This window comes from Tachyglossus aculeatus, chromosome X1 (genome assembly GCF_015852505.1).
Source record: "Tachyglossus aculeatus isolate mTacAcu1 chromosome X1, mTacAcu1.pri, whole genome shotgun sequence".
Taxonomy (NCBI): domain Eukaryota; kingdom Metazoa; phylum Chordata; class Mammalia; order Monotremata; family Tachyglossidae; genus Tachyglossus; species Tachyglossus aculeatus.
In genome coordinates this window covers 32768077-32782456 of record NC_052101.1, presented here as the reverse complement: position 1 = coordinate 32782456, position 14380 = coordinate 32768077, and the positions used below count along the sequence as shown (strand labels likewise).

Sequence of the window (14380 nt, the reverse complement as noted above, 5' to 3'; positions counted from 1 at the left end):
GTAAACTCCTTGAGAGCAGGGATTTGTATCTACCAACTTTATTATAGTTTTAAACTCTCAGAAGTGCTCGCACACAGTAGGAGCTCAAGAAATACTACTGATTGATGGATTGATTTTTCAGTGTTCAGTACAGTGCTTTTTACAGAATAAGGGCTCCATAAATACTATCACTACTACTTTTAAGGCATCCCTCTTAGGGGAGAATTGTCTAAATTTCCAGTCAGGAAACTTGAGATACATAGTGTTTAAGGAATGTGGTGTTGTGGGGAGAAGCTAAAAGATGGGGAATCTTAAGGGAAGAGGATTGGCTGGAAAAGGCAAGGAAAGAAGTAAGTGGAGTGATTAGCATTAGATGTCCTCTCGTTAAAGTTATGTCTTTTTATCTGGCCCTGTAGTTTGGCCTACTGGATAGCACATAGTTCTTGGAGTCAGAAGGACTTGGGTTCTAGTCCCGGCTCCACCACTTGCCTGCTGTGTGACCTTGGGCAAATCACTTCACGTCTCTGTGCCTCAGCTACCTCATCTGTAAAATGGGGATTAAGATTGGGTGTCCCATGTGGTACATGGACTAGGTCCAACCTGATCACCTTGTATCTACCCCAGCACTTAGTAAGCACCTAACAAATATCATTAAAAAAAAGGCACAAGTCAGTAGGAAAGGTAAGCATGCCTATCTGCCTCATCTTGGTCCAAACAGATCTCTGAAAACAAATAGACAACCAAATTGTGGTGTTGGAAACAGGGAGACTGCCAAAGTCTAAATTCTGAGTTTACATGCAGTTGCAGAGGCCGCTGAGAAGTTTCTCTGTGCCAAGCTGTTTTTTGAAAAGATTGCAACTTTCCAAGTTTAACTTTGTGAAAGAGTTATGATTGTGGGTAGAACTTCAGAATTTAATCCCAGCTGTGGATGATTCAAAACAGGAAGCAATTATGTGTCTGAATGGTAAATCGTACTCATAAAGTATAAAGGGAAATAATTCCTTCTTCCACAATATATTGTATCCTAATACTTCCCTTATGTTTGTTTTATCATATAACGTGAGCTAACACTGCTGTCTGATATCCCTGTAGGTGGTTACTTAGAAAGGAAAGGAAAGAAGGAGATACATTAAGGACTAGGGTTCTAATTCTGTCTCTACCACTTGTCCGCTGTGCGACCTTGGGCAAGTCACTTAACTCCTCCATGCATCAGTTACCTCATCCATAAAATGGGGATTAAGACTGGAAGCCCATTCAGGAAAGGGACTATGTCCAACCTGACAACTTTGTTTCTACCCCAGTGCTTAGTACAGTGTAAGCACTTCACAAATACCATAAAAAAATCCAAAACAGTCATTCTGTAGTTTTGAGAAGACATTAGTGATGTCATGCTTCATACTGGCTATATCTATCAAACAGCGACCTATGCTCAATTGTCCAGTCAGTTGATGATGATGATGATGGTATTTGTTAAGTGGTTACTATGTTCTAAGCTCTGGGGTAGATACAAGGTAACCAAGTTGGACACAGTCCCTGTCCCACTTGGAGCTCACAATCTTAATCTTCATTTTACAGATGAGGGAATTGAGGTGCAGAGAATCAATCAATCAATCAATCAGTTGTATTTATTGAGCGCTTACTGTGTGCAAAGCACTGTACTAAGCACTTGGGAAGTACAAGTTGGCAACATATAGAGACAGTCCCTACCCAACAGTGGGCTCACAGTCTAAAAGGGGGAGACAGAGAACAAAACCAAACATACTAATAAAATAAAATAAATAGAATAGATATGCACAAATAAAATAAATAAATAGAGTAATAAATATGTACAAACATATATACATATATACCGGTGCTGTGGGGAAGGGAAGGAGGTAAGATGGGGAGGATGGAGAGGGGGACGATGGGGAGAGGAAGGAAGGGGCTCAGTCTGGGAAGGCCTCCTGGAGAGAAGTTAAGTGACTTGCTTTAGGTCACACAGCAGACAAGTGGCAGAGGTGTGATTAGAACCCAGGTCCTTCTGACTCCCAGGGCCGTGTTCTAACCATTAGGTCACACTGCTTCTCTAGGCCACACTGATTGTGATGGTATATTTGAACCCATGACAATAGCGAACTGTTTATAAGAGGCTTCTTTCTACTGGGGTCCTTCTTTGGATCCTTTCTAAATCAGTTGTTTACATGACTTGAATTACAAGGAGAGAGATCCTCAACCAGGGACGCAAACGAGAATTCTCAGAACTAAAGAATGCCCTGACATAAAATTTTGTGTTTTCACCAATTAAAGTGATTAACACCGTGCTTCTTTCCTCAGAAAAAACGAACACTGAAGGGATCCATTGAACTTTCCAGGATCAAATGTGTTGAAATTGTGAAAAGTGACATTAGCATTCCGTGTCACTATAAATACCCCTTCCAGGTAAGGCAGCCAAGCCAAAGCACAACCAGCTTCTCCTTCTCCGAGCCACAGAGAATGTATTTGATCACTACAATCCCAGAAGGAAGGGAGAGAATGGTTATGTGACTAGCGTGTAAGCTGATTATCTGAGAGTTCTGGGTTCGTTTTCCAACCTTTCCCTCAGTGAACTACTTGATCTGTAGGCAGTCCACCAACTTAGTGGACCTCACAGGATGTACTGTATTTGTGAACTGCTTTGTGACTCCCGGGAGAGAAGAGCTGATTATGGTAAAGAGTAAGCCCCTGAGGATAGCCCTGCAATTATACCTACAGCAGCTCCTGCTATCAGTACTCTAATGCTGCTCCAGTGGAAACCGGGAAATTGAAAAAGGTGATAAACCAATTTCAAATTTACACAAAGGATTTTAGTCTGCCAACCTGAAGATGCAACCCAGTGCTTGTATGACCTTGGACAAGTCACTTCTTTGTGGCTCAGTTTCCTCATCATCAAAATGGGGATTAAATAGTTGTTCTCCTACTCAAACTGTGAACCCTATGTGGGTCAGGGACTCTGCCTGACTTGATTAGCTTGTATCTACCATTCCTGGAACATAGTTAAGTACTTAACAAATATCATTCTTCTTCTTTTTATTGCTTTATTATTAGTAGTAGACATATTAGTAATAACAATAATAATTTTATAATTCTCATTTTCTGATATGTAAGCACCACAGAAAATTTGCCCTTTGAGTTTGGGATTTTATGACCAAACTTGTTCTCTGTCTCCCCCTTTTAGACTGTGAGCCCACTGTTGGGTAGGGACTGTCTCTATATGTTGCCAACTTGTACTTCCCAAGCGCTTAGTACAGTGCTCTGCACACAGTAAGCGCTCAATAAATACGATTGATGATGATGATGATGACCAGCTGGGAAAGAAGTATTTCCACAAATTTTCTATCTGCTATGTTTTTAGCTTATACAGTAATACCTTAAATTTGTTTGGACATCTAGTTTTGCAAGCATTTTCACATCAGTAATTTTACCCCTACAATATTCCCTGGAGGAGAGACAGATATTATTATCCCCATTTTATGTAAGAGGAACATGTATTTTTTTTAACAAAGGCGTTATACATTAACACCTAAAATAATTGTGCTTTCCAAGGGGAAAGAAGAAAGTTTTGTGTGTACTCTTAGTTCTGTCCCTTAGAAAAACAAGAGTGGTTACAAATTTGTAATGATATTTTCAGTTTTTCAGGTTGAATTTACTGATCTTGGTTTACTCTCTATAATTTTCCAGGTTGTTCATGATAATTATCTCCTCTATGTCTTTGCTCCTGACCGAGAGAGTCGGCAGAGATGGGTGCTGGCTCTTAAAAAAGGTAACCAAATTCTTGGCTTCGAATGCATCACTTCAGACAGTGGTTCCCTTCTTCCTCTGACTTGTGATTGACTATCACTGGTTCCCAATTAGTGCTCTACAGTGATATCCCAAGTGTATGCTGCATAATCTAAGTGTCTTTCCATTTTTTTATTTTATTGTGTATGTGCAGATCCATTACTGACCATGCTCATTCACATCTAACACAAGCCCAAGACCTTGTTCATTCAGAGATAGGACTGTACCTGGAGTGGGAAAGTACACCTGAACTTTTCCCTTCAAACACAGTTTTCTTTGTACTTATGCCCTTTGCTATTGATTCTTGTATCCTAAATATTCCATTGTCTGCACCTCATTTATCATTTATTTCTATTTTCTAAGTGTTTGTCCTCCCCAACCTGGATTGTGAGCATCTTGTAAGATAAGGACCTTGACCGGGTTTCATTTATTTTGCATTCACCCCTGCACTTAGTACAGTGCTCAGCAAGCAAGCAAGCACTCAATAGATATCATTACCTCAACTATGTCAAAAATACCCCTCTCTCCCACTTCAGTGGATTTATAATAATAATAATAATAATGATGGCATTTATTAAGCACTTACTATGTGCAAAGCACTGTTCTAAGCGCTGGGGAGGTTACAAGGTGATCAGATTGTCCCACAAGGGGCTCACAGTCTTCATCCCCATTTTCCAGATGAGGGAACTGAGGCGCGGAGAAGTGAAGTGACTTGCCCAGAGTCACACAGCTGACAAGTGGCGGACTGCCTTCACTTAACAGGTTATAACAGGTTAGAGCAGTGGGTGAGGAGAAGCCACTCTTCATATCTTTATAAGTCTTGCTTGACATCCTAGTACAATTTATTCTAACTTTAAATAGAGCTGGTAGAGAAGAAAATACAATTTGTAAATAGCTGGATGGTTCCAAATGTCTCCTTTTAGACTGGGTGTACATGGAAAAACTGAAGTTGAAAACTGAGGCAATTATCTAGAAAATTTGGAAACACCAAAATAAAGACAGCCAGATAATTCAGACAAAATATGCACTGGTCTTGCGATGGACAAATAAATTATCAGGCTCTCCGTATATTCGCCTGAATGTTGGCAGCCAAGTCTTATCTCCCACTGGTGCATTGTGATGACCTATACACAGAAGTAGGAGGGGAAAAAAAACCCTCAGAGGTTGCAAAAATAGGTGAAAATTAACTCTTGAGGAGCCCCTTCCCAAGAGAAAGCTTATCTTTTTAAGGGAACCAGATGCTTATCTCCCCTTGGAATACAGATAATCATGGGGAGGCTGGGGAAAGAGGGAGGATGCTAGTTAACTGAGCAGAAGGAGTCCTTCGATCATTTAAGGTTGGTAGGAACTGAATGATTCTTGGGGACAGGACTCAGGATATGAGGTTCTTTAGGGTGAGGTTCTGAGGTTTGGATACCTGGATAGCAAGTCTCCTGGCCCAGACTGGGGAGAAGCAATCATGGATTGGCAACAGTTTCACCCTGAGACCCTTGATTCATAAGGGAAATATCCAGAGGGAGTGAACCTGAAACCTGGGATTCCCCAAGAGAGAGGCTGAAGGGACTGGACCAGATGAACACTTACACCAGGAAGCTTTCAGAAAGTTAAAAAGGTCCTGTGTAGAGAAAATTGATTGATTAATTGTGGTATTTCTTATGCATTTACTACTTGCCAAGCACTTTACTAAGCAATAAAGTAGGTATAAGATAATCAGGTTGGACACAGTCCCTGTCCCACATGGGGCTTACAGTCAAAGCAGGAGAGGGAAAGGTGTTCGAGAGCAGAGTTCTTTTATTCTTGTTACCAATTTATTTGTAAAGATTATTTCATTGTTTTCTTTTAAAACCCAGTTGGAGCTCTGTGTCTGCATTTGGAAGGGGGCTCAGGTGGCCTCGTTGTCAGAGGGACGTGTTTGTCTGGGAAGCAGAAGGAAGGGAGTTGAGACTCCTTTGAGCTCCCTGGAGCCAACTCTGGGAGCAAGGATATCTGGCTAGATCCCAGATATCCCCTTGGTTTTTGGGGGTGGCAGCAGCTTCAATGGTGGAGGATTAGCATTTGCTTGGCAGAGGTTCCCAATTCCTGCCTGTTCCCACAAGGGAAAGCCGGAGAGCTTTAGAACCAGGCAGAAACTGGGGGCAACTGGATCCTCCCAAGATGGTCTGGGAGCTGCTTTTCTACCAGGAGAAGTGCCGAGGAGACCATGATTTGCCACATGCACATTATGTAATAGATCAGTGCCAACACCATAAGAATTAAGAACATTATGTGTGACTCTTTACAAAGTACCTATCTTCTTTCAGTTCACAATCGAAAACAGATCAAGACAGTGCTGAAGTACTTATGACTTGTGGAAAACAAATAAACAAAATGTGTTATTTTGATTAACAACTGTTCCCAGTTAGGGGGGATTATTTCTTATTCTTGATCTGATAGTATCATTTTGCTGATATTTCTGAAAAAATGGATGATTTTATTCTTGTTACTTCTGATACCAAATTCATGCATAAGCTCTGTGAAGGGAGCCTGATTTTTTTAAGGCTTCTTTGCCTTTTCCTGAACATTTTCCAAACTCTTCCAGAAACCAGGAACAACAACAGTCTGGTGCCAAAGTATCACCCCAATTTCTGGATGGATGGGAGGTGGAGATGCTGTGTCCAGACAGAAAAGCTAGCACCTGGTTGTGCAGAGTACGATCCAACCAAGAACGGTAAGAGAATCAATAAAAAATATTTTCATCCTTTGAAAGGCACTGCAATTATAATTCACTATGGTACTTGTTGAGCACTTACTGTGTCAGGCACTATTCTAAGCACTGATGTAGATACAAGATAATCAGGTCAGGCACAGCCTCTGTTCCACCTGGGGCTCAAAGACTCAAAGACTAAGTAGGAGGGAGATTAAGTATTGAATCTCCATTTTACAGATGAGGAAACTGAGGCACATAGAAGGTAAGTGACTTGCCCAAGGTCACACAACAGGCAAGTGGTGGACCTGAGATCAGAACCCAGGTCCCCTGACTCTCAGGCCTGTGCTTTTTCCCCTAGGCCATGATGCTCCTCAAGTGAAGGCAAGTGAATGCTGAATGAGATTGAATGAGGGATTGAATGAGAACAATTCATAAAGCCTTTCATTTCCCTTATTTCTTCTACTTTCATCACCTGTTTGACTAACGTTACATCCACGCTATCACTTATGATGTCTTTGACCAAAAGTGATGCTTTTGAAGTTGATTTTTGGTGCTTCAGTTGTTAGCACCTGTTGCTCATCAGTTACTCTTTATTTGGTTCAATTAATGAAAGGAGTCCAGGTTGCCCGCGGAGAGTTCTCATTTCTGTTCTTAGGCAGAGTGGCTCAGCAGTGGAAGTAAACGTCGTGCAGGGCAACTGTGAGTGAACTATTTCTCCAACTTCCTAGGCCCAAACACAGTTTGAACATGTTCATTTTTCCATTTCACATCCTATCTATACCTGCGTGGGTAGTGAGAGTGCCTTCCTTCAGTACACAATGTTTCCTATCCTTCAGCAGACAGGACTAAAATAGAGAGACAAAACCAAGGTGTCATATGAAGTGGGATAGGTGACTCATCAGGTAACAGCAAGTCGTCATTAGGGCCGGAGAGATGTTACTTCCGCTGAGATCTTCCCCGTGTTGCCGAGAACTTTGGCCCCCACCATTTGGGGTCATTTAAAGTTATAAACGCCTGAATGTGTATGACCCCGTCTTCTTGTTCTATAACAAATCAATCCATCAATCAATGGTATTTGTTGAGCATTTACCGTGTGAAGGGCACTGTACTAAGTGCTTGGAAGAGTACACTACAACAGAGTTGGTAGACACATTCCCTGTCCACAACAAGCTTACAGTCTAGAGGGGGAGAGCCAGCTCTAGTGTTCATATTTCAGTCAATGAAAATTTCCATTGAGGAATTAGATGAGTTACTCTTAACTTTCTCTTTTCGGACCCGGTGAATTGAATGGTGCTGTTGGGGAAAGACACACTATGCGCTTTATCCTGCCATCTCTAAGTTTGAAGTCTAAAATCCAGGAAATCATCATACTAAGAGATGCCAGTGTTAGCTGAATGCAAACTAAGATCTTGGAGGCAAAGTGAATATGTCCTTCCTCATCCACCTTAGAGGCAAGGGAGCTGAAATCCAGATATCAAAAGATTTTAAGAAACCAACATGGCAACCAGCATCAAAGTCAGGAAGTCACTGATTCACAGTTTCCCCTGAGTCACTGATTTCCATTTCTAGACCACAATTCTTTATTATTATATAAGGGATGAACACTGCCCCATAATGCAAATTCTTGAAGGAATAGGTACCCAGGTTTAAAGAAACTAGACTAAAAAATAAGGCTAGGAGAAATAAAAAGGATTCTGACTTTGTGCTGGATTTTTGTGAAAATCTGTGTCTTCAGGGGAAGTATTTTTTTAAATCCTATTTGCCAAGTGCTCACTATGTGCTAGGTACTGTACTAAGAGCTGAGGTAGATACAAGCTAGTCAGGTTGGACATAGTCCCTGTCCCACATGGGGCTCACAGTCTTAGTCCCCATTTTACAGATGAGGTAACTGAGGCTGAGGCACAGAGAAGTTAAGTAACTTGCCCAAGGTCAAACAGCAGGTAAGTGGCAGAGCTGAGATTAGAACCCGGGTCCTTATGATTCCTGGGCCCATGTTCTATGGGCTGCTATCCATTAGGCCACACTGCAGGCAAATCCTTTTATAGCTCACCCTTGACTAGCGAGATGAGGAACAATAGTGGGAGGTGAAGAAGATTGGTAAAATTGGGTATTGCCCATGCAAATTTTGTAGGCCTCTGAAAAACTTGTGGGCCCAAATAATTTTTTGAACTTCTCCACCAAGCAGTTTTTGTCAATGGCTTTTCTCCTGTTTTTTTTTTTTTTTCCCTTGCTGCCCTTTTCAGTGAAAAGCCCCTGCATGCGGTGACTGTTTGCCTGCTTTCTGCCCAGTTTGCTTTCTGTGTTCATTTTGTTTTTCTTGGTTTCTCATTTCAGCTTCAAAGAAGCCTCTTCCTCCCACTCCTGAAGATAACCGGGTGAGTTCAACTCCCAGGCCCCAGCAAGTGGTTTTTGATCTTGGATGAACTGGAGGCCACTTGAGGTCACTTCTTCTTCCTATTTGGAATGTTTTCTCTTGTACTTCCCCACATCTTTATTTTCACTCCTTTGATTCTGCTGATAGGCCGTTCACCCCAGCATAAAGGAAGAAATGGATTTGTCTAAACCTCTGTTGCCTTTCATCTCTTCACGACCCATTCTTTTCAATAGATCAGCATTAGTGATTTTTGTTCTGGCCTTTTTGAAATCTCCCTTATTTTCTCTAAGGGCTCAGGGAAATTTGTGTCTTGTCTGCTCCTAGAGGGAACACTGTGTTTACAAGAGTTGGGTTCATTTTCCTCCTATTTACACAATGATGTTTCAAAATGGAATTGGTGATTTCCTGAGGGAATAAATTTAGATTTGCAGAATTCTACACCTGAAAGAGAGCTCAAGATGTGGTTGAGTCCCTCTTCCTGCGTTCACCAAAATATTCCAGATAAAGAAGTAGTTACATATTCCTTTAAAGCTTCCGTAGGAATCTTCCCAGTTTCTCTTGGGGAATAAGTTGTAGTGTCTCACAACTCGAGACTAGATAATTCTACCCTGCTAGGCTGTCAGTTCTTTGAGAGTAGGGATTTTCACCTTCTAATTCTCAAGTGTTTTCTCAGTAGAGCGCTCTACAAACAGGTTAGCTCAAGAAATACTTTTGATTGATATGATTAATCAAGGGGCTCTTCCTCCCATTCAGCAGATTCATCTTCTGCTGAAATGTACATAAATTCCCTCACCTATTTTCATTAGAAATTAGAAGCAATTAGAAATGCCAGAAAAATCTGAGAGCTTAGCACTCTGGCTTCAACTTTCCTATTCCAGTTTTTCAGAAGGCAGAATGGATCCTTTTGAAGACTCTGACTGCATAAAGGAGAATAAAATTTCAAATTTGGCCTCTCAAAAAAATCAGTTTCAACATTTCCTTCTTCGAGAATCTTGAATCTCTTAATGTCTTCCTGTTTTCTGTGTGTACCGAACATCTCTGGTTAGTAATTTGTGAGACTATGCTTTGCAAAGGTCTCATTCGCTGTAAAGGAGATAATACAAAAACAGAAGTCAATTCTCCAGATTATTAGGATGCTACATCATGTGGGACCAATCTGTGAGGAGAATTTTTGTCAGAGATAAGAAACTGAATGGCTTATAACTATATGGCATCACTTATCTCTGTCTTTGTCTGCTTTCCAGAAACTACTGCCAGAGTCTGAAGAAAACTTAGTCATTGCTATGTATGACTACCTTACCCAGGATCCCCAGGAACTAATGCTTCAACGTAATGAAGAGTACTATGTGCTCGACAGCTCGGAGATTCACTGGTGGAGAGTCCAAGATAAAAATGGGTGAGGTACTGGGGTTGGAAAGGTTGCCATCAGTTCTGAAAACTATTCCATTGCCACTTTCAATTGGGTAGTTTGTGATTCATCTGGAAAATCCCTTGCCTCCCTGACTCTGTTGTGTGTATTTCTGGGATGGAGGCATGGTGAAGTGCTCATTTAGGGAAGAAAATGTGGATTCTTCAAGTCAATTTTGAGGTAATATTAAGCCATATCCCCAAATAAGCCCTTTAAAATAAAGTCAGTATCGTGGTTCTGGATATATTTGGTCTTTTAGCAAGAACTTCAGTAGAGTGAGAAGAAACAAAGGTGCTACATTAATATACAGGGCCATAAGATTACTTATTAATATCACGGAGAATTCTCCTAGAGTGCAGGGGTCGTTGGAGAACCTCATGTTACGGGAAAGTCATGTTAGAGTAACATGGGGATACGTGGCTTGAAAATATCACCATGACAGACAATTTTCATATAAATTCATATATATTACCGCTATTCTGCCAGTAGCAGAATTCACTACCCTACTGCCACTCATAATTATTTTACTATATTCTTTAAAGTTAAAAAGGGGAAAAAATACAGACTACTATAGAGCTGAGGCATAAGCTGAGAAGCTTGGCGGCATCATGCTGTGACTGACACCATGCACATGCACTGAACAACATCTTTCTAAACATTAGAATGTCTCTACATTGCTGGAAAGATTCTAGCTAGGACACTACTGCCAGGCTCCTGATAAAAACAGTTTCAACTGCAATACCTGAGTTACAGAGTGACTTCAGACTAAAATGTAGGACCAGAGATAGAATACTTGCCAGACAACAAGTAAAGGAAAATGGTAAGAGTAATGCCTCTACAGAAACATTTGACACTTCTAGCAGATCAAGGTTCTGGAAATTGCTAAGCAAATTCAGCTGCCCTGAGAAACTCACCAAAATCCATCGGCTATAACTCAGTAATTTTTTGGGTCAGTTGAATCAGATCTAGCTGCTGTTTCATTTGGCATGGCTTTGACTGTAGAAGTTACTTCCTCAGAAGTCAGAGGTAAGAGGTAGAGAAGCAGCGTGGCTCAGTGGAAAAGAGCACGGGCTTTGGAGTCAGAGGTCATGGGTTCAAATCCCACTTCTGCTGATTGTCAGCTGTTTGACTTTGGGCAAGTCACTTAACTTCTTTGTGCCTCAGTTACCTCATCTGTAAAATGGGGATTAAGACTGTGAGCCCCCCATGGGGCAACCTGATCACCTTGTAACCTCCCCAGTGCTTTGCACATAGTAAGCACTTAATAAATGCCATCATTATTATTATGATCACGCTTTTACCCTTTAGTCAGTTTCCTATGTTTCAAAGGGCTGTCTCCTTATTTATTGAAGGTGGGTTCAGGAATTTACCTATGTAAAAAAATGAATGTTTTAACTTCCCTTCCTCAGTTGAATCCAAAGTTATGAAATGGAAAACAATACTGTAATATTCTAACAGCTAATCATATTTTAACAGGCATGAAGGGTATGTGCCAAGCAGTTACCTAGTGGAAAAGTCACCAAATAATCTGGAAACATACGAGTAAGCTGATTTTACTTCTCCCTTTTAGTGGATTTTGTAATTGGCTAAGTAAATTGGTGCATAATGGTAATACTCTTTGGTATGTTGATAGGCAAAGGAAGAAGAACATTTTTGTCGCACTAGGAACATTTATTGCGTTTGAGAAAGAAAGAAGAAAATGATGTAGTGCACATAAAAACAGAACCTAGAAATTATTCAGCTTCATCACTGTGCAGTGTTTCCAATGCCAAAAAAAGAATACTATGTATTAAATTAGGACTGAAGTATAAATTAGCTCCAGGTATCAACCTAAACCTTAAATCCTACTAAGTAACTAATGAAAAGGGAAATATTACATTTTTATTTATCATATCAGGTAGATTTCCCTTTCCATCTCCTGGGAAGAAGAAGGCATCTTCCCAAATGTACAATTACATCTTAGAAAAAGTGTTTTCCATGGATTTCGCCATCATAAATTTCTTCTGTTACAATGATGATGGGGATGATGAAGATTTAAGTTTCCCATTAGGGAAGTTGGGTGAGCCTTACTACTGAGGCTTCAGGTTTGAGAACCTGCACAGAGGACTGGCTTTTATTGCTAGTGGCTTGCCTTGTACTACTCAGACTTCCTCTCATCTCTGCCAGTCATGTTCACATGGGACATAGAGTGCAAAAAGTGGATAGGCAGGCAAGGGTTCAGGACACTGCAAAGTTGTATATGTGGGGTGTGGGCAGGGAGGCTACCATTCATTCATTCATTCAATCGTATTTATTGAGCACTTACTGTGTGCAGAGCACTGTACTAAGCACCTGGGAGGTACAAGTTGGCAACATATAGAGACGGTCCCTACCTAACAGCGGGCTCACAGTCTAGAAGCGGGAGACAGACAATAAAACAAAACATACTAACAAAATAAAATAAACAGAATAAATATGTACAAGTAAAATAAATAAATAGAGTAATAAATAGGTACAAACATATATACATATATACAGGTGCTGTGGGGAGGGGAAGGAGGTAAGGCAGGGAGGATGGGGAGGGGGAAGAGGAGGAGAGGAAGGAGGGGGCTCAGTCTGGGAAGGCCTCCTGGAGGAGGTGAACTCTCAGTAGGGCTTTGAAGGGAGGAAGAAAGCTAGCTTGGTGGATGTGTGGAGGGAGGGCATTCCAGGCCAGGGGGAGGACGTGGGTCGGGGGTCAACAGCGGGACAGGTGAGAATGAGGCACAGTGAGGAGATTAGAGGCAGAGGAGCAGAGGGTGTGGACTGGGCTGTAGAAGGAGAGAAGGGAGGTGAGGTAGGAGGGGGCGAGGTGATGGACAGCCTTGAAGCCGAGGGTGAGGAGTTTTTGCCTGATGCGTAGGTTGATTGGTAGCCACTGGAGATTTTTGAGGAGGGGAGTAACGTGCCCAGAGCGTTTCTGCACAAAGATGATCCGGGCAGTGGCATGAAGTATGGATTGAAGTGGGGAGAGATAGGAGGATGGGAGATCAGAGAGGAGGCTGATGCAATAATCCAGTCGGGATAGGATGTGAGATTGAACGAGCAAGGTAGCGGTTTTGATGGAGAAGAATGGGCGGATCTTAGCGATGTTGTGGAGGTGAGACTGGCAGGTTTTGGTGACGGATTGGATGTGAGGGGTGAACGAGAGAGCGGAGTCGAGGATGACACCAAGGTTGCGGGCTTGTGAGATGGGAAGGATGGTAGTGCCATCAACAGTGATGGGAAAGCCAGGGAGAGGGCAGGGTTTGGGATGAAAGATAAGGAGTTCAGTCTTGGACATGTTGAGTTTTAGATGGCGGGCAGACATCCAGATGGAGATGTCCTGAAGGCAGGAGGAGATACGATCCTGGAGGGAGGGAGAGAGAGCGGGGCAGAGATGTAGATTTGGGTGTCATCAGCGTAGAGATGATAGTTGAAGCCATTGAAGTGAATGAGTTCACCAAGGGAGTGAGTGTAGATAGAGAACAGAAGGGGACCAAGAACCGACCCTTGAGGAACCCCTACAGTAAGGGGATGGGAGGGGGAGGAGGAGCCCGCAAAAGAAACTGAGAATGAATGGCTGGAGAGATAAGAGGAGAACCAGGAGAGGACAGAGTCTGTGAAGCCAAGGTTGGATAGGCTGTTGAGGAGAAGGGGGTGGTCCACAGTGTCGAAGGCAGCTGAGAGGTCGAGGAGGATTAGGATACAGTAGGAGCTGTCGGATTTGGCAAGCAGGAGGTCATTGGTGACCTTTGAGAGGCCAGTTTCTGTGGAATGTAGGGGACAGAAGCCAGATTTGAGGGGGTCGAGAAGAGAGTTGGCATTGAGGAATTCGAGGTAGTGCGTGTAGACGACTCGTTCAAGGAGTTTGGAAAGGAATGGTAGGAGGAAGATAGGGCGATAACTAGAAGGTGAGGTGGGGTCAAGAGAGGGTTTTTTTAGGATGGGAGAGAGGTGGGCATGTTTGAAGGCAGAGGGGAAGGAACCAGTGGAGAGTGAGCGGTTGAAGATGGAAGTTGAGGGGAGAAGGGATGGAGCGAGAGATTTCATAAGATGAGAGGGAATGGGGTCAGAAGCACAGGTGGCCAGAGTAGCACTTGAGCGGAGGGAGGAGATCTCATCTGAAGATACTGCTGGG

The 14380-nt window shown here is 42.3% G+C and overlaps 1 protein-coding gene across 1 annotated transcript in view; it reads left to right on the top strand.

The window, feature by feature from the left end:
- ITK (IL2 inducible T cell kinase) overlaps nucleotides 1–14380 on the top strand; it is a 45716-nt gene that overhangs the window by 18559 nt on the left and 12777 nt on the right. The window contains exons 2-7 of the mRNA XM_038739874.1: nucleotides 2293–2397; nucleotides 3676–3757; nucleotides 6353–6481; nucleotides 8795–8835; nucleotides 10079–10230; nucleotides 11719–11784. Of these exons, the coding sequence (XP_038595802.1) occupies nucleotides 2293–2397; nucleotides 3676–3757; nucleotides 6353–6481; nucleotides 8795–8835; nucleotides 10079–10230; nucleotides 11719–11784 (575 nt within the window). The remainder of the gene's footprint in view (nucleotides 1–2292; nucleotides 2398–3675; nucleotides 3758–6352; nucleotides 6482–8794; nucleotides 8836–10078; nucleotides 10231–11718; nucleotides 11785–14380) is intronic.